The 21,445-nt window shown below is 39.2% G+C and overlaps 1 protein-coding gene across 15 annotated transcripts in view; it reads right to left on the minus strand.

Annotated features, from left to right (window-relative positions):
* The window catches only part of NCOR1 (nuclear receptor corepressor 1), a 144,697-nt gene that overhangs the window by 37,041 nt on the left and 86,211 nt on the right, over positions 1–21,445 (minus strand). For 13 of the 15 annotated variants that reach the window (XM_061176720.1, XM_061176726.1, XM_061176732.1 and 10 more), the window contains 5 exons: positions 21,089–21,228; positions 17,624–17,750; positions 10,161–10,707; positions 7,320–7,449; positions 4,938–5,133 (listed from right to left, as the gene is read on the minus strand). In XM_061176720.1, the coding sequence (XP_061032703.1) occupies positions 4,938–5,133; positions 7,320–7,449; positions 10,161–10,707; positions 17,624–17,750; positions 21,089–21,228 (1,140 nt within the window). The remainder of the gene's footprint in view (positions 1–4,937; positions 5,134–7,319; positions 7,450–10,160; positions 10,708–17,623; positions 17,751–21,088; positions 21,229–21,445) is intronic. The other 2 variants (XM_061176730.1, XM_061176729.1) reach the window with 1 other exon arrangement.

Below are 21,445 nucleotides of genomic sequence, written 5' to 3' on the forward strand. Positions count from 1 at the left end.
CTCTTAAAAGAAGGCAGTCAACGTCACAGTACACATGTATGAACACAAACCTCCCAGTGGCCCAGTGCATCTCAACTGAATACAACTGAAGATGGAATGCAGAGAAATTCTGAAACAGCAAGGACGCATCCTGGGAGTAAACCACCCAGATCATCACGTGTAGGTCGATGGCCAGCAGCCACGGCACAGAGGAGCGGTATTTACCTGGTGGGACACTACAGCGCGCTGCACTCACATCGGGCTGTGGCGCGGCTTTACTGACTTCTCTCGGAGAGAGCCTACACGGTGATGCTGACCTTGCTGCGGTACTGTGCATCTGTGCTTCCTGTTCTAGAGCACGTGTGACCTCAGCATAAGGCATATAGGCGACTGATTTTCCTATGAAAGTTAAAGTTGTCAAAATAAGGGAAGAACCCCATATTAAAATAGTAAGTGTGAAAGGACCAAGCCCACACCATCCAGGGGCAGATCCAACTATACACTACTATCAACATCTAAAATTCCCGGGGGGGAATCCACCCACAGAGAGGTTTAAAAAAACCCTATAAATCTAAATCTTCTGTGTAAGCATCATTACTGTGACCTAATAAAATCCTCAAAAATTCAATTACAATTTTTTCTTTCAAATCACAAAGAACTTCTCTTTCCTCTCATTAGGAGAATCAAGTATTTTCACATGCAATAAAGACCACAGCAGGCAAACATCAGATTATCCAGCCATTCTGTGAATTCAAGTATGGCCTGAATTAGAGGCCAGAACTCTGAGGACTTCAGCTCTTATAATTAGCCTGTTGAAGCCCACTGCTTAATATTCAGAGAAATAAATGTAATCAAGAAATGGAAGAAGGATTTCAAAAGATACAGATCAAAATAATTTTTTAAAGGCTACACAAGCTTATAAAACTATGAATTTTACTGTAGTAATGCTGATGAAAATTATTCCACATAAAGTAAAAACACACACATATATAATTATATACATAATATACAATATTTTCTTTTTTTTTTAAGTGAATGGACATAGTGTAATTTTGGAAAATAAGAAAAGCACAAAGAAGAAAGTCAAACCTCATCTGTAATCCAAACCACTTTAAATTGTGGCATTTTAATGTCTGCTGGAACAAATTCCCATTCATTTTTTATTCTTTTGCTTACCTAGTCTTACCCATTTATTCTTCCAGATAAATCTAAATTTAAAATCATTTTGAATACTTCCTCCCCAAACAAAATATCACTGGAATTTTCAGTGGACGTGCATTAAATTTATCTCCTGTATTTATAGGAGACTTGACATTTTATAATGAGCTTTCTAATTGAGGAACCTAGATGTTTTCATATAGGTCATTTTTCATAATTTCATAAAAAGTATTCATAGGTATTTTATATTTTGTTGTGAGGAAAACCATCTGTTTAATATACATGGGAATATATATATATTTACATATACTGATTACTGCAGATATATAAGAAAGAAAGTCATAGATTTCTGTATATCAGTTCTTTCTGAGAAACTTAATGAACTTTCCTCTTAGCTCTAATAACTTTCTCAGTTAATTCTCTTAGGCTTCCTAGGTGAATAATCTTACCCTGTGAATAATAACTTGTCTTCTCCCTTCGGCAGCTAAACCTCTTGTTTGGTTCCTTTCTTTCTTCCTGCACTGCAGTTAAGTAACACTGGGCATCCTCACAGGCCCTTTCTAAAGAGAAGGTCTCTAGCATTTCACTTTTAAGTGGATGGTTTGTGACTGGTTTCAGATAGAGACTCATTAGCACAATTAAAACGTTCTTTAGTTAACTAAGATATTTTTAAAAACCAGAAACAACAACTGTAATGTCAGCTAATAGGAATCTGTACTACGGGCAGAGCACTGTGTATTACAGAAGTATCTCGTTTAGCCCTCATGACTAATGAGATCATTAACACCATTTGACAGAGGAGGAAACTGAGGCTCAGAAGAATCACACCTAACTGCCCAACCAAGGCTGGAGCTGTTTTGAAAGCAGTGCAATTCCTGGCCCTGAGCTCTAAACCATCCTGAGTACAATGGTGTCTCCCTGAGCACTGGGTGTAGAAATTTCAGATGCCTCTGGGGTAACCATCAAGATGATGTTACCCGTTCCTTCTCTGAAGGATTAATATAATGAATTAGATTATTAAGTGTCCTAATACTGTGCAGATTTATGAAATAAACCAACTTTAAAAGAATATCACTTCTCCCTTTCCAGAGAATTTAACATGAGTGCATTGCAATATATATTACATATATTCAGTGTCTGATTGTTTTATAATCATGTGGAAAAACACACTTTGTCATAATAGTGCTAAAGAAAAAGGTGAAAATTTAGATGGTTTTAAATATAGCTATTTAAATCATCATGTACTCAGCTGAAAAAATTAAGAAACAACAACAACAAAATAAACTAGATTCAGTTGCACAGAGGCATTGACGCTTATTTTGATTGGATAGATTTTAAAACCTGCATTAGAATTTCACTTCTAACTCTCTCTCTACGTGTGTAAAGTCTGAGTTCTTTCACTGTAGAAAAAAGGTTTCCAACTAAAGCAGGAGTCGATGTGTGTAAACGTTACTGGAAAATGAAAACAATCTTTCTCTGAGGTTTTTTCAAGCTTTTCTACAAGTGGAAAGGCTTAAGCCACCTGTCTCATTGATATTAAGAGAAGGTGAACACAATCAAACAGGTGGACAACAGGTGCTGCCTGTTGCCTTCTAAATGAGCCCATGAAGGGAAAAGCCAAAACTGTGGTCCTACCTCAGGTGGACAATACCAGTTTGGTGATGGTTTATACGTAAATCCTCTTCTCACTATACTTACCATCTTATAAACTATTCATTTATATCAAACAGTCTACATACAAGCAAGTTAACTGCAAATATAGAAATGTTATTTGGGAGACTATCCTTTAAGCGAAACATAGGATAGCTATAAATTCAGGAGAGCCTTCAGGCACTTGTTAAATAAATTACTGGATGAACATACTAGCTAGATTAGCTAAAACAAAAGTTAACCTTGGGATAAAATGTAATCAACCATCCCAGTTTGTAGAGAGTCACCCTGAACCAAACTGGTGTCTTATTAACAAACACCTTGGTGTCATATTGGTCAAATATATAATGACAGTTTGGTTTTAAGACCACTGCATCACTATTAAAAGTAAGGGTACCATTCAGATCTAAACCACATGAATTAACGTGACTGATCACGGAGAAATGCAAGTCACAGTTTGGAGTCTCAGAATTTACGGCTCTAGCCTAGTTCAGTCTCTCCAGCTACCAAATACAACCCATCTCGTAAAGGAGGTCAAGAAAAGAAACTGAGGTCCTAAAATAACCACACAATATAGACATATTAGAATGACCCAGATATTGTCACCTGAATAATGTTAAACTTTAGCATGAGTTCAGCAAATACCTTTGAATGTTATTTTTTCTACATTTTAATTCTGCCTTAAAAAATTTATTCTAAATCATTTATGTAAGGAATAGATCAAAAGACTTTTGAATTCTTCTATAATTTATCATTCTCATAATGACAGATTTTCTCATAATTGAAGACAAGCACTTCTGCTGAATCCATTTTTATCCTACTTCATTTAATCATTCCTTTAACATGTAATTACTGAGTATACATTATGTCAATTACTGAGTTAGGAATTAAGGATTCCCTAGAGGCAATATACTAAAAGCCCAAAGGTTAACAATCTTTTTTTTACCTCCATTCAAGAAATATTCATTCAGCACCTATTATACACACAGCCCTGGTGGGTATTAATCACTCTGGTTCACATTTTTAATAGCATAAGATTTATATTTAAAACACTAACAATCTGATACGTGAAACTCTAACATAAGAGGTCCAGTGTGTCGTGTAACTAATAAGTCACTACTGGTGTGACAGGGGCGGGGAGCCGGCAGGGTCAGTTAAGCAGCACAGTTCCTCTTTCATGTTAAATAGCCCTTGAAATGCATGGTGTTCTACAGCTAATAGCTCTTATCTATGTCACGTGCTACAGTCTTCTGAATCATTACAGAAACTGAAATCATAATCAGAGAAGACTTTAATAGTCTTATACACTAAGCATAGCATACTGGATAGTCCGTAAGTCATTATCAACCAGAATACGTGTGCCATTTTCTTACCATGCCAGAAGAAGTTATTAAAATTTAGAAATCGCTCCCTTTTTTCTTTTTTTAAAAGAAACTAAGTGTATCATGTACCAACTAAAAAGAGCACGCACAACTCAAATCTGTCACTTGAAATAACAGTGACGTACAACAATAACAGTACCTTCATGGTATCTGTTACACTATGCATATACGAATATACTATTATTACTTATTGTATTGTACATAAAATGATGCTGAGCCATGTCTTATAAAACAATACTGAATGCTCATTCTTTCTTACAGGTTGTAATCCTGGCAAGGCAGAGATATAGCTAGATTAGACAGACAGATATATTATTTGCACTGTACAGATGAGAAAACTAAAGCTGAGAAGGTCAAGTGGCTTGCCCATGGCCAGAGCGAGGGGTAAGTCAAGGTCTGACTGGCTATATGCTACACAAAGCTGTCCCCTGTCATATCAGAGATTTAGAATGTTACCCTGATTTGCTTGGAGGACAGGACAATTCTCCCTCTGAAAACTCCGATGAATGTAGCGTAAAGCATGGCTTTTATGCAGTCATCCAGCATTAAGGTGAATATCAGAAAATTCACATGACCAACAAGACTACCGAAAATGCTACTGTCATTCCTCTGTGGTCAGTGACCCGGCCTTCTTTAGCTTAGCCGAGGTCAGCGTCAAGGCGCTTCACCTGTGAGGGACGAGCGCCACAGATCAAGTCCCTAAGCGCTCAGGACACTGCAGCTTGGTCTCCCACCGGGAAAGCCCTCTGTGGCGCCAGCGCCGCCTACCTTCCCACTCTCTGCCCGGGCTCCTGGGGGCGCCCCGCGGGCTCGCAGCGCTCCTGCGCTCCAGGTCCACCTGCTCCTGCCTCTGCCGCTGCTCCTCCAGCAGCGCCGACTCGTGCATGGCTTTGATGTGTCGCTGGTACAGGGCGAAGCCGCTCACTGGAGTGCCGATCGGTATGTTACACGGGGTGCAGGAAACCTACAGGAAGAAGAAAATCTAAATATGCCAACGACCAACAAAATAGTAATTACCATCTGTGGCAAGTAATGCTTCTTTCTGTAATATGACTGAAGTGATTTTACCATTTTTTAATCAAATCTTCAAGCATAATGCTTAAAATGCTAAACAATTACTTTCAGATCTGAACACGAAATAAATCCCAAAGTTGTGGTAAGAGAAATCAAAACAGAAATCACAATATTTCCATTTGCTTTTAACTCACGATGTTGAGTCCCTAGTGGCTCAGGCTTGGGTCCCACCCTCCTCTCTGCCCTGTCACAGGTGCTCACACCCACTTCTATGGATTTAAATGTCATCTGTATGTTAATGGCTCATAAACTTCTATTTCTAATACATTTTCCTCCAAGTTCCACACTCACAGACTGCCTACCTAACAACTCCACTTGGATATCTCAAAGCACCTCAAAACTTATATTCAAAACAGAACTTTTCATTTGCTAAACTCAATGCTTCTCCTACAGTGATCTCCATCATACGAAACAGAACCACAGCAGCTTAAGCCAGAAACCTGGCAGCCACCCTGGACTCCATCTCCTCTCTTCCCACAACCAATTCATTAACATACCAATTCTCTTCAGGACGGAAATGAAACGTCACCTCTTCAGACAGGCCGTCCCTAACCATCCAAAACATACTGCAAACCCCCTCCCTCTCTTTCACAGGACACAGCACTCGCCACAATTTGCAATTAGATGCTTGTTTTCTCTGCTTCTTTTCTGTCTCTCCCACTTCATGAAGGAACCCAAGCTGCTTTGTCCAACATTAAATAAACATCCCCTAACTCAGTCCATCACTTCATGAACACAAAAGAGTCCTGGGAATAGCAGAGATCTGACTCTTTTCGAACCTGTTATCTAAAGACTTCCAGAGTTTTCTCCGCTGCCATAAGTAGGGTTTTTCACTTCACCCATAATACACAAATAATTTTCTTGCCTTTGTGCTTTGGCTTATATGTAAACATGGCTTTCTTCCTTTTGCTATAAAGCGAAATGAACTGTTTTGGTCCAACCAAAACATTACTTCCTACATGGAGTCTTCTTTAAGTGTCTCTTTAAGAAGGAAGCTCTCCTTCCTCTGAATCACCCATAGTATATTTTTCAACCTAAGAGAGCATCACATTTTAATTCTTTTAAATTTTTATTATGATTTTTTTTCTATGTCTTATTATCAAGACCAATCTCTAAATTTTCTGAAGTCAGAGATCATGATATTCCACACAGCATTAAAAATGTTATCTTGAACTAGGCAGACAATCAATAAATGTCCATTTGGGTGAATCAATGAATGAGCAAATGCTTAATGATTTTTTTGGTGAGCCTATTTATCATAAGCACACACTTAACTTTCACATATTGTCATGTGAGACGAAATAAATTTTTATCCTTTGAAATAAAGCAAGAGCTAGAACATAACTAAGTAAAAGATCAATACCCAAGACTGGAATTCAGGATCAAAAGGGAGTCAAACTCGTAGAGATTAATAAGGTAAAATGTAAATAAAATTAGATTTGGAACTGTATACTAAAGTTAACCATAACCTCTATAATTTATTCTAAATATTCAAAACCCAGTTATATACTTATTCTACTATTGTCTTATAGCAAAACAAAACAAACACAGAACTTACTAACATTTATGGCTGGAGCACAATATTTCTCTTTTTTCCTTAATTGGAAATGACCATTTCAATCAATTATCACGATGAATCCATTTGAAAAAGCAATGTATCCAACAGATGAATGGATAAATAAAATGTGGTCTATACATACAGTGTTAAAATGGAAGAAGAATCGGATATGTGCTACAACATGGATTAATCTTGAGGACATTACGCTGAGTGAAATAAACCAGCCACAAAAAACCAAATATTTACTGTATGAGTCCACTTATGTAAGTAGCCAAATTCATAAAACGGAAAGTAGAAAGGTGGTTACCAGGGGCTGGGGGAATGGGGGGAAGGAGAGTGATGGTTAAATGGATATACTTAACCCTACTGAACACTTAAAAAGAGCTAAGACGGTAAATTTTATGTTATGTGATTTTTTACCACAATTTTTTTAAAAAACCAAGCACTGATTAAAGAAGAGAAGAAATGTCTCTAAAGGTCTTTGTTTTCAACACCTCTTACTCACACTGAAAACTTACCATGGGCGGGATGACAGCAGCTCGATGCTGAAGCTGTGGCAGGTCCAGTGGATTTGGTTTTACTGGGGACGAGACCAGTATAGATCCAGTGGGGTTTAACAATGAAGGTTTTGAATCCACAGGAAACATTCTGCAAATGCAATTTAAAAAGATAAATTAATATATTCTTATTTAAAACTTTAAACATACAATCACCATAATTCCTTCTAAGTTAACATGTACACACACACACACACACACACACACGCACACACACACACATCACATTAACCTTGCATATTTGAACAGTCAGGAAAAAAATCTACAGTGCTAATTTTCTAGGTAAAGAAGCCTAACGTTGCTTTATAGGTTGAAATTTACCTGAATTTAATCATCTGCATCTAACCAACAGAACAGTCTGAACAAGGGCCATTATAAAAAGTTAGGTCCTAATTTATCATTAACATAGGTTACAAACTATGTTACCTGTAACAGAATGTTTCTCTAGGATCACAGAGTATTGTTTAAAACATTTGAATAAACCACCATCATTTTAAAACCAAGAATTTCACCCAAAATCCCAGACTTCTGGTTTCTCATGAAAAATGGGAAGAAATGGCACCGCAGAGGCAGCACTCCCATGCAACAGCGGGCTGAACTTGCAGGGCTGTCCTCCCCACCCAGCCCGTGCTCCCCAGTTACAGCTCTGCCATCTCACACTCCAGCAGCTTCACTCATTTTCAGGACATACACTTGAGTTTAGGACACCCAACGTATGAACTGGGGAAATTATATCAATACCTTACAGGCTCCACCATATTTCCCAGTGTTGTCAGTTACTGGGGAAAGATGAACATTTTAAAAGGTATAAATTGGTAAGAAAATTAGAATGTGTAAAAGAAAACAATTTACATATTACACAAAGAATAAAGATAATATTAAAGATATAGAAGACAACTGAAAGTTATTTTAATAGTTTGGAAGTGAAGTAAACTTTAGAGTATCATCCAGAGACCACTATATATTTATAAGGAATTTCAAAATTTCACAACTACTGTCATGGTCATCTCTTAGCATGCTCCTCTCCTGTAAGATTACTGCCATCATAATTTTTCCTTCATTTATAAATTTATAAATAAGTTACTGATAAAAAAAAAAAAGTTACTGAAACCAGCAGTGCGAAACACAGGTAACTCTTATTTTAGTTGAGATATTTCAATAAAGCAGGCTTAAAAGGGGACCACACAGCTTGAATCCATTGATGTTTACTCTAAAGCCTGGGACAATTAAAATCTAGATTACTGTGACATGAGAAGAAAAGAGGGCTAGAATCTTCAATTTTCTGAAAACCAACGGTTAAGTAGGAGCCTTATATTATTTCAATTCTTGTTGATTAAAATTCTAGTATCTACCATATAAAAATCTCTTTGGAGAAACCATCACTGTTATGTTCAATATTATTCTAGTACCAAGTCTCATTCTAGAATATGTAAGATGCACAATATACTGGTTATGGACTGAAAGCACAGTGACACCAGGACGCACTATGGAAGCTGAGCTCTGAGCAGAATCTGGCTGTCTCCTGAGAGCCTCTTTCTTATTAAAAAGGGGAAAAAAAGAAAAACAAAAACAAAAACCAGAGCTGAATTGGGTTTCTGGTTAAATGACATTTTAGTCTAATTCACTTCTAGAATTTGCACCAATCCAACATTCTACTATGATTCTAGGTGATTCCATTGCTTTCAAGGAAAAGGAAACACCCAGGAAATTAAATATATTAAAGAAGTTGGCATCTACTCCTGCAAAATATGTATTTTTTACAGTAATTTTTATAAAAACCATTAAGATTATATTTGCATATTATTAATTTGACTAAAAGTACTTATAAGGTAATTTGTATTGTACCTGATATTTTGAACTGCAAATATGAATAACCTACAGTTTTAACTGATACAAAAAAGTGATCGTTATATAATGACCACTAAGTTGAATCTTGATTACACTTTCTAACACACTTTCACTCCAGTTCCCATCTTCGCCCTCAGCATCTCTCACATGTCATGTGCAGGCCCCGCAGGCCCAGCTTGAGGCTGCTCGGTCTGGGGGCAAAGCTGGAGCCGGCGCCCCCCACCTCCACTTTCACCACCACGTCACACGGCTCTGCCACAGAAGTGGCTCAGGCCACAGCTCTGTGAGCTGACAGCCCCTTCTCTGCCATCATATGGCACGCATGTAACAAGTGATGTAGAAAGAAATTAAAATCTTTCTCATTGAAGAATAATGATCACACAATTCTTTTCGGTTACTTAATCAGGTGAACAGCATCAGAACCCAACACTAAAAGCAGACAGAGGGACTTGCCTGGTGGCGCAGTGGTTAAGAATCCACCTGCCAATGCAGGGGACACGAGTTCGAGCCTTGGCCCAGGAAGACCCCACATGCTGCAGAGCAACTAAGCCCGTGCGCCACAACTACTGAGCCTGCGCTCTAGAGCCCGCGAGCCACAACTACTGAGCCCGTGAGCCACAACTACTGAAGCCCGTGCACCGCATCAAGAGAAGCCACCACAATGAGAAACCCGCACACCACGACCAAGAGTAGCCCCCGCTCACCGCAACTAGAGAAAGCCTGCGCGTAGCCCCCGCTCGCCGCAACTAGAGAAAGCCCGCGCGCAGCAACGAAGACCCAATGCAGCCATAAATAAATAAATAAAGAATTTTAAAAATAAATAAATAAAAGCAGACAGACTCTCTCACTTGCCAGTATTTCTACAGGAGTAACCTCAGTAGCCAGCACCACCCTGGGGTTCAGTCTGCAACCAACAGAGTAAAGAGGAGGAGGTGGTCAAGGAGGGAGCCTCACCGCTGCCTCTCGGGTTCCCCGTCCACATCCTCGTCGGCACTGCATGTGGCACTGGAGTCGTGGTCAGAGGGGAGCTCGGGCCTCGGGGCGCTCATCTGCTGGGCCACCCCTAGGTCGTCGTCTCCAGGCTCCAGCTTCTCGCTGCTTCTCTCCAGGTCTCTGTCTTTGGGGTCCCCTTCAACTCTGGAGGGACTGCTTTCTGGCATCTCAACATCCACAGCGTCAGCCTTGGCGGCCGAGGGGAGGTCCAGAGCGGAAATGCCTTCAGCCCCGCGCTCCTCGTGCTCCACATCCATCGGCTCTGCTGTGTCCACTGCCATGCTGTCGTTCGCCTGGGTCTCCACACTGTCATCCTCGGCTGCTTTTGTGCTCGGAACTGCCGGCGAGGGAGAGGCCCTGGGCACAGCGTCGGGTGTGGCCTCCAGTTCGGCCGCAGGCTCCATGGTCCCTCGAGGAGGCGCGTTTTCAGTGCTGTCTTCGCCGGGCTTGACAGCTTCAACTGGTGAAGGAGAAGGAGCACTTTCTGTATCAGAACTATTTTCAGCACCTTAAAGATAATGATACAGCATAAAAATCTGATAATGAACACGTGTCAGGTGGTGACAGAAGCCATGCTTGAAAGTACTTGTTTAGGATGAATTATCCTCCTTTGATGACCTCACTGAAGTATTACAGCCATTGGGAAAACTAAAGTTTTTTCATAAGTAGAGTATGAAAGGGAAACATCAAATTGTCTTGGCCTTCAGAAACTGAAAGCGTAAAAGCTTTTAATGTCTAAAAATAATCCATATGAAATTTGAAAAACAAAGAAAGATAGAAAAACAAAACTAAACAAAAAACATTCCCATAAATGATAACGTTCTGGTTTATTTCTACCAGCCTGTTTCTGTGCTTTTCTTTTTACCCAGGAGAGCTAACACTAGAACAGCACCATCCAATAGTAACATAATGCACATTACATCTGTAATTTTAATTTTTCTGGTGGCCATGTTAAAAAAGTAAAAAGAGAGACAGATAAAATTAACTTCAACAATATATCTTATTTAACCCAGTATGTGCAAAATATTATCATTTTAAATGTAACCAATATAGAAACCTAGTAATAAGATGTTTTACCTTTTTTTGGTACTAAGTCTTCAAAATCTGATTGTATTTCACATTTCCAGCACATCTCAATTTGGACTACAGTCGTCCCCTGGTGTCTGCAGGGGACTAACTCCAGACCAACCCCCATGCCCCCACCACGGACACCAAAATCCACGGATGCTCAGGTACCAGATGTAAAACGGCAGCATGTGCATATAACCTATGCAAAAGTATCCTCCCATATCCTTTAAATCATCCATAGATTACTTACAATTACTTGCAATACGTAATACAATACAATACCAATGCTGTGTAAATAGCTGTAAATACAATGTAAATGCTATGTAAATAGTTGCCACTCTGTGGAATTTTGCTTTTGGGAACTTTCTGGAATTTTTTTCTGAATATTTTCGACCCACAGCTGGTTGAACTGCAGGACCCTCAGATAGAGGGAAGACTGTAATCACATTTCAAGAACTCAATAGCCACATGTGTGTCTAGTGGCTACCACATTAGACAACAAAGCTCTAGAACAATATCACACAGATTTTTTAATTTATCGTTGTAACACTGGTCTTTCCCATCATTTGTAACATTTCATAAATATACTTTTAATGCTTTTTGACATCTTTACCCAGATATCTCAAAGGAATCACAAATTCACTATGTCCTACTCTGGACAGGTATTCAACTCTCCCAAGTCCCAACTCAAGTTCTTTTTTAGTGTTTAGTATCCAACAAACAAACCAGGAACCTAGGAGTCACCTTTTAAACACTCCTCTCATTTGTCCCCATATCCTGCCTCAATGAGTCTCATAGATCTTCTCTCTAAAAATATCCCTCAAATCCAGCCATTTCTGTTCAACTTCACAACTGCCACTCAACTCCAAAACCGACTCTTCTGACCACCACCCCAGATCATTCTCTACAACAAGGCCAGAGTGAGTTTAAAAGCCAAATTTTACCAAAACTCACTCACACGGTCTCCCCCTCCCTCCCTCTTAGAACACCTCACGGAACCTCACTGCTCCCAGGATAAAGTTCCAAACTCCTGAGCGTGGCCTTGCTGCAAGCCTCCAGCCTCATCTCGAGCCCTGCATTCTCTGTGTCCCATATCACTGGCCTTCTTTCAGTTCTGTGAATGCCCCATGCGTCCCCCACCACATACGTCATACGTTCTGAACGGCTTTCACCTACTTTTCCCCCTTTGGATATTAGATCAAATACCACATGCTTAAAAAAAGCCTTCTATCATTTCTTTAACAAAGTTGAATTTTGCTACTATGGCTCTTACAGCACATGTACTGATTACAGTTACAACTTTACATTTATTCACAATTATTTGATTCCCTGCTGTTGCTCCCACCAGGCTGTAAATACCATTAAGGGCAAGGATCATATATTTTGCTTATCATTTAAGTCCTAGAGACAAGCACAAGGCCGAGTGCCTGGCACAGAGCAGACTCAAACATTTACTGAAGTAAGAAGTCAATGAATGGCTGTGAATGTGTCTTTAAATTTACTTCACCTTTCCTCTAATAGTGGATCCTTGGGCTACTTCCAACTTGACACTGCTATAAATAGTTACACAGAGATGTTCACTTCAACATTAAGCTTTCAATTATTTTCTTAAAATAGACTAGAAGACAACATAAAACTTTAAATCTCCCTAAAATTAATATACATATCTCCAATGAGAATCCCAGCGGTTTGTAAGAAAACTTCTTAAACTACATAGACCAATTTATAATTTATATGAAAAAATAAGTCCCTGAGAAAATCCAAGAAAATTAGAAAAAGCATTAGCGTGAGAGAGACTTGCCTCTCCAGATTCTTAAACTTACTATGAAGCCAATGTATTACAATGTGTTAGGAACTGCCAGAGAGACAGACAAAATAAATCAGTGGTACAGAAGATAATGTCTAGGGATAGCTCCTAAAGTGTGTGAGAAATTAATATATGCCAAACGTGATACTTTAAATCATTGGGTAAAGGATGATATTTAATAAGCTAGCTTTCTCAGAATTGGTTCTCTGTCTGGAAGAAAAACTACACTATGCAGAAAAATAATTCCAAATGGAATAAAGATTTTTAAAATTCTAAGAAGATAATTTAGTACAAGATACAAATAACCTCAGGAGGTATGGAGAAATATTTTAAGCAAAACAGGAAACTCTGAAGCCATAAATGTATTATTTTTACATAAAAAACAGTAAAAATAAAAACTTAAATGACCATATGGGAAAGAATACTTTTCATGCATAACATAGTATTTAAAAACTCTGAATGAATGAAAGAGTGAATTTGTAAATATGTACCTAACATCCGCCATACAGGGAGCTGTTTGAGGTCCTGGTGACACTGCAGTGGGAAAAAGAAATTACTCTAATGGAGCGGAAACTCTAGTGTGAAACAGACAACGAACAATAAACACATGATATGTCAGGTGGTAATAAACGCAGTGAATAAAGAACAAAATTGGGGCCCAGTGGGTAAGGAGGCATTAGAGAGCTAATGTGACATTTCAAGAGGCCCAAAGGAAGTGGGGAAGCTCATTCCAGGTGGAGAGATTAACACGTGGAAAAGCCCCTCAAGTGGGGGCTGTCTGCTCAGGAGCAGCAAAGGGCACAGTGCAGTCAAAACAGAGGGAGCAGTCACCTCACACCTGTCAGAACGGCCACTGTTAAGAAGACAAGAAGTAACGAGGTTGGTGAGAACGCGGAGAAAAAGGAACACTCATGCACTGTTGGTGGAAATGGAAATTGGTGCAGCCACTATGGGAAACAGTACAGAGGTTCCTCAAAAAATTAAAAATAGAACTACCATATGATCCAGCAATTCTATTTCTGGGTATTTATCTGAAGGAAAAAAAAACACCAACTGGAAAAGATACATGCACCCCAACATTCATTGCAGCATTATTTACAATAGCCAAGATATGGAAGGAACCTAGGTGTCTATCAATGGATGAAAGGATAAAGAAAATGTGTGTGTGTGTGTGTGTGTATATCTTGCCATTTCTGACAACATGGATAGAACTTGAGGGCATTATGCTAAGTGAAATAAGTCAGACAGAGAAGGACAAATACTGTATGATCTCACCTACATGTGGAATGTTAAAATAAAAAAAGCATAAACAGAGAAGAGACTGGTGATTGTCAGAGGCAGGCAGTGAGGGGTGGGCAAAGTGGATGAAGGTGCGAACGATACAAGCACCTAGTTATAAAACAGTAAGCCCTGGGGATGTGACATACAGCATACTAACTACAGTTAATTACGCTGTGTTATAAACCTGGAAGTTGCTAAGAGTAGATATTAAAAATGCTCATCATGAGAAAAAACTGTGCAGTGATGAATGTTAACTAGACTTTTGTGATCATTTCATGATATGTACAAATATCGAATGATTATGTTGTTAACCTGAAACTAATATAATGTTGTATGTCAATTTTATCTCAGTTATAACACCAACAACAAAGAACAGAGCGAGCAGGCAGAAAGGGGTCGGCAAAGAGGCCACAGAAACCTAAGGGTCTGTTCCCGCAGGGAGTCCTCACGCATCACCACAGGTCTCTGGCTTTGATTCTGAATGAGACGCGGAAAAGTATCAGAGGATTTGGAGTACAGGAGAAACTTGATCTGATTTATATTTTATAAGGTTCACTCTGGCTGTTCTTTGGAGGAAAAGAATATAATGGAACAAACAGCAGGAAGCAGACCAATCAAGAGGCCACTGCAATAGAGATGACAGTGGCTCGGAAGCAGGGTGGCAGCAATGGAGGGAGGGGGATGTGACGAGAGTCTAAATAATGCATCTAAAGACAAGTTGACAACCCTCGCTGATGGCCCACATGTGGGGTATGAGAGAGAGCTGGCATCATTTACTGACCGAGGGAGAGACTGGAGGGAAAGTAGGTTGTAGTGGTGGGGAAACACAAGTCGGCTTTGGATGTTAACTCTTAGGTATCCAAGTAGAAATGTTCAATAGGCAGTTAGATGTATGAGCCTGGATTCAGATGAGACTTCAAGTCTCAAAAATAAAAACAAAGTCAAAAGACAAAAGCTCAGAAGAGCACCTCACATGTAGTAAGGTCTCAATATACAGCAGCAATTACTATTAGTGAAAGATGTTACCAAAATGTTGAAAGGCTAACAAAAAGCCTGACTTCATCCTCATTTCTATACATATAGTGATGGAAACCTCAAACCCAAGGAGAAATGAACAAGTCATTTATCTTCCAAACACAGGAGGACATGTTAGTCATCTGACATAAGCACTTTTATGATATCATCTGACATAAGCACTTTTTCAGTTATTTTCTTCTTCCCAGCCACAAAAGAGTAGGAATATTTCCAAGGCACAGTGCTTCACCAAGCACCAGCCAAATGTTGAGTGCCTTTTTTTCTTTCCCCCGCCAAAACACCGTAAGGAATGATTTAGAACAAGAGAACAAGAACACATCAGAATTCTGGTAAGGTTTTGGTCTTTCTGATTTAACTCATCTAGTCACAAAAGACACTCCCACGGCTAGAGGCGTGTCTCAGGAAGCCAGACACGGAGGCTCTGCCTTCAGCAGATGCCTCCCCTCTCCCGCGGGCAAGAGCCTGACCCCACAACCAACAGGAGGTCTGCAGGGTCTCCGGAAGCTGGGCAGTAAGACGGGGCATAGCTCATGGACACCGCACTGTACTTTCTTTTCTCTGGCACTTTCCAAATGAAATTAAGTCAAAGGAAATAAAGATCCTACAATTCTAGGGGCAAGTTCATTTCCTATTAATAGGAAACTATTCTAGATGTCACGACACAAGCATATGTATGAATGGCCATGACGTGACCGTGCTACCCCACACTAGAGCCGACGGAAACATGATTTTAATACCTCACTTAACCTTAATCACCTTATCTGACAATTTGAAAAAAGCTTCACACTAAGACAAAGTAACAGGAGGGAAACAGAAGGAAAAAAGTCACTTTCTGGTGCTCAGTTTTTAGGAATCTGTTAGCCCATGCATGGATAGGCTTCTCTGTTCTGAAATAAACACGTATATGACAAATAGGCTTAGCCCTTCTTATGAACTGAATTGTGTCCCCCCCGCCCCCAAAATTTATGTTAAAGCCCTAACCCTCAATGTGACTGTATTTGGAGATAATGACCTTAAGGAGGTAATTAAGGTTAAATGAGGTCATAAGAGTGGGGCCCTAATCCAAAAGATAAATTTCTATTGTTTAAGCCACCCAGTCTGCGAAATACAGGCTTCATGTACATTTATAACCCAGGGAATACTGGCTACCAGCTACAAACCTATTAACAAACTCTGAGGACCTCTTTCGAAGTGCCAGACACACCCTCCCCGCCAACTGTCTGCAGGACCCTCATTCTACCCCAGGGTGCGCCTGCTCCAACAGTCTCTTTACTTTTGTAACAGCTGCCTCATTTTTCACAAAACCTCACAGAATAAAGTTTACTGTTCAAAGCCAAAACCCATTTCAAGACAAATTTTAAGTTGAAAACCCAGTAACGACAACTTGTAGAAAAAAAATAATAAAACAAAACCTGAAACTCCTGGAAGGTGTAGAACCTCTTAAGCTTAAAATATAAGAGCCTACAAAGGAAAATGTAAATAGCTCTAATTACCTGCAAAGTTTAAACTCTGGTAATTTAAAGATAAAACAAAACAAAAAGCAAATGAGATGGAGGGAATATTTGCATACATAAAAACATGAACATGTTTAAGATATAATATATAAAGAGCTACTGAAATCACTGTGAAAATCCCCACTTCACAAAAGGACAGTTTACAAAAGAAATCCAAGGAAACTTTGAAAGTAATGTAAACTGAAATAAATTAGGTACCTTTTTTAATTAGGAAAAAAATCAAGAAAATATTTACTTTTCCAGGAAGTTGTCATTAATTTGTTCAAGTGACAAAAAGGATTTTATTAAGTTTTTTGGGCTGACGTTTTTTTCTGCCAGTGCCTCTGGGTCATTAATACTTTTTACGTGAAAACATCAATATGACATGTGTAAGCTTTGTAAACACTGAAATAAATCAAGGTCAATGGAATAAAATAAAGAGGGAAATGTAACTGATTATACCGACTGAACCAATACGTGTGGCAATGATCCAGACACACAGACATTTTATTGATGTCGGCACTTAGTGTCTGAGGCAGGACCACCATCTTCAAGATCTTTTGGGTGTAGCACCTGGGCCGTCTTAGGAGCTACATAAATAAATATGTGTTGAGTGAATGAATAAATACATTGTGTTCACGTTTCCTTAATGAAGCAATTCCTAGATAGTCAAATGACTAAGGTACACGTCACGCATCTGGGCCAGCAGAAGCCACAACCAGATGGAAGATCTGAGATACCTTCACTGTCCTCGGGATTTTCCTCTTCGTTGGAGGCTTCGATGTCCTCGTCCTCCTGAGCAGAAACGGTAGAAGCTACACTTTCACACTGAGACACATCTCGCTCTTCACGAGGCTTTCGTGAGGCCTAAAGGAGTAAAAAATATTGCTATTTGGGATTTAAGTAACTAAAAGGAAAGAAACAAACCTTCTCACACCTGAGGTGAGGCAGAACACTGGCACGCACACACCAGACCAGCAGGCTGCGTGTCCGACAAGCACTCTGGCTGGAGTGCAGGCACCTCGCGGATCCACTAACGGGCCTTTTGTGCAGGTGGATGGATGGCTTTCATCAAACTGATCAAAAGTTACATCCGAGCCGTTTCTGGAACTACTCATCACTACACATGTACAAATAGCCAAAACCCACAAAACTCCTGCTTTTTCTTTTCATATATTTATTTTCTAATAAAAATAACGTGTTGGAATGTGGAAGACAGAAAATTACGTTAAGAAAAATAAGAACTGCTCATAATTCTAGCAGCCAGAGATTCTAAGTATACTGCTGCATTTCCTTTCAGTCTTTTACATGCATATACGTGTATATAAATGTTTATGTACACATGTAAACAAAACAGGATGGCCCTATGTAGTTATATATCCCACCTTTTTTTAACAATATAATCATGAACTACACACACACCTACTTTACAAATGCTTCAAGGTTACTACTTTTATTAATGATTCCATTACAACACTCTACCAATATATATTTCAAATTTTCCTGTTTCAAGGCATTGAGGTTGCTAATAATGCTGCAATAGCCTTCCCTCACTAGCGTTAAGGATTATCTGATTTCATAGGCAACAACTCATCGCTGTTGTTACTGAATTTCTTTTACTATTAATGAGAACAAATTCCTTTTTTTTTTTTTTTAATAGGATTTTCCCTTCTGCAAACTACACGTTTATGTAAAATTGTTCATTCTTCTACTGGGGTCACTTGTCTGTAAGAGTATGTGTTTACATACATAAATGTAAGACATTAGCCATTTACTGTACTATCTATAGGGTCCCGGCCCTGGCAGTCCTCTGTTCTGTGCCTCCTACAGACCCTGCACATCACCAGGCATCAGCTGCCAGCCTCTCCCAGGGAGAGATTCCTCAGAAGTAATAGGTAACAGATTCCCACTACCATACCAACTGTGAAAAATTACCAATATTCTTATTCTTATTTCTTCTTATTCTTAGTTTAGATATGAATATACTATTTAGGATCCAACCTAAAGCATTAATTAAGTCAAGAGAAAAATCCATTTTCTGACATCAGAGTAATAGAACTAGATGAAATTCTGAAGACCAAAAAAAAAATCCATCCTTATGTTCTGAGCAAGAACACAAGGGAAGACTCCTCTGGCTACATTTTCTAAGAAGCCTTCAGAAGGTTCCATGAATGCTCTATTTTTGAGCATTAGCTAATAGCTACTCTATGGGTTTTCTCAGTGCCCAATCTGTACCCTCCTCTGGCAGCATCCACCCATTCTGTGGGGCGCTGTCCTGGACGGCTGCAGAAGAGACAGCAATTTACCATGACTGCGACATCCCTCTCTTCACACGCAGTGAGCTACTGTACCTCCAGACCCCTTCTTCATTATATGAGAGTATTCGTTTTAAACCGAAATGTAACACCTATAAATCTTCCACTGAGTTTTAAAAGGTACTAGACATTTTGTCATGTTTTCCTGAAATCTTTTTAAAAAGGATAAAATGCTCTACTCAAGGTTAGTTGCAATGTGAAATCTGAAACGTATCGATACATTTTTGGTACTCTATTAAAATGCATTCCTCTATCTTGTACTTTGGTGTATTAAAGAACATTTTATGGATCTTTTATCCATACACAACATACATTGTGACATCATGAGTTGGTCACTTGGAAAATGAGTTACAGAGATTTTTAAAATTTGGATACATTTCATTATATATCAAAATATCACATTAGTTATTATTACCACTAATCTCATCAGAAAAGTCTGAGTATTGTGAAGATGTTAATCTCATGGTGAGAGATACACACTTTCCAAAATTCTAGTTTTTGCCTGAAAGCTGGAAATTTAAAAGTGGCAACAAATACTAATGGCTGTTTTCTTTCAAGACAGGCTCATTCATCTTCGAGAAGATGTCTGCAAAATATTCAGGTCTGAAAAACCATATCTGTTCTGTCATTCTTTTCATTAAAAATAACATTCGGGCTTCCCTGGTGGCGCAGTGGTTGAGAATCCGCCTGCTAATGCAGGGGACACGGGTTCGAGCCCTGGTCTGGGAGGATCCCGCATGCCGCGGAGCAGCTGGGCCCGTAAGCCACAGCTACTGAGCCTGCGCGTCTGGAGCCTGTGCTCCGCAACAGGAGAGGCCGCGACGGTGAGAGGCCCGCGCACCGCGATGAAGAGTGGCCCCCACTTGCCGCAACTAGAGAAAGACCTCGCACAGAAACGAAGACCCAACACAGCCATAAATAAATAAATAAATAAATAAATTTATAAAAAAAAAAAAAAAAAAAAATAACATTCCATGGAAAAGGGGGGGCTAGTTCAGCTTGGAACTCAAACGACGCAAGAGCGCCTTCCCTGAGACCCGATGCTCACCGGGACCGAGCAGAGGGCCCGTGAGGCTCAAGATTTACCAAAGCCAATTTTTAGTGGCTTCATCAAGGGCATTCTTAAGGGAAATGGCCATTTACGAAACAAAGCTGCAACTGCTTGGAGATGAGGAGGATGCTGAGCGCGGTGGTGCCCTTTGTGCTAAGGCCCCAGCACTCTCACTCACAGCTGCTTTGACACCATGGATGCAAACGTCCGGACAGTGGAAAAAGGAAACGTCTGAATATTTTTATGAAAATAGCTTTGACTTCATGGAACCCTCAAAGAGCTCTGTGAACTCTGAGAACACTGGAACTTCCTGGTTAAGGAATTTTCAATAATCTCTAATAATCTTTCAATAATTTTCAAAACTTGCCGGTTTTTAGTTTTTACCCCATGGAATCTTTCTCTCTGAGAAAATGTTTTTTAATATGCCAAATCAACTCAATCAACATGGTAAACAGAACTAGAGTTTTCAATTCAAACTCCAAAATGCTTATATTTTTCAAATCCAGCCCACAGAAACTCAAAAGTACTGAATTGCCATTAGTACTAACAGAAATTTTACTCCTTAGCAGTAAATAAACAAATCGTCAACTTGTGCCAAGAAACTAGCATTTCCCTTTACAGGTAAATGCAAATAAAAATACAAGATACGCTGATTCACTTTGTTATACAGCAGAAACTAACACAACACTGTAAAGCAATTATACTCCAGTAAAGATGTTAAAAAAAAAAAAAAAATACAAGATACAAAAAAGTTTCCTTCAAAACCAATCTTTGAAGCTCAAAAAAAAAACTAAGTAAAAAACAGTAAGTAAAAGACTCACCACCCCTGATATACTCACTTTCTGTTTATGCTGCTGCAAGAGGTTGTCAAGATTGTGTCGTCTCTTATAGTTAAAATAGAAGTTTTTACATTGGGCTTCACTTTTAGTTCCCACCATTTTGGCAATTGCTGCCCAGTTACGACCATGTTCTACTAGACCTGTATTTTAAAAACAGACCAAACATTAACTGAGTAGTCACCTGATAAAGCAAACAAGAAAAATAATAAAATCAACTTACTCCATTGCATTCACAATCGTTAACACTAAAAGTGTTTTTTCAATTATTTATTGATATACTTCAATGCTTGCTGAAATGAGATTCACACAAAACTCCTTAACAGCTCTATTTTTCTACCCAAAGTTAAAACATGCTCA

This window comes from Eubalaena glacialis, chromosome 19, assembly GCF_028564815.1.
Source record: "Eubalaena glacialis isolate mEubGla1 chromosome 19, mEubGla1.1.hap2.+ XY, whole genome shotgun sequence".
Taxonomy (NCBI): Eukaryota; Metazoa; Chordata; class Mammalia; order Artiodactyla; family Balaenidae; genus Eubalaena; species Eubalaena glacialis.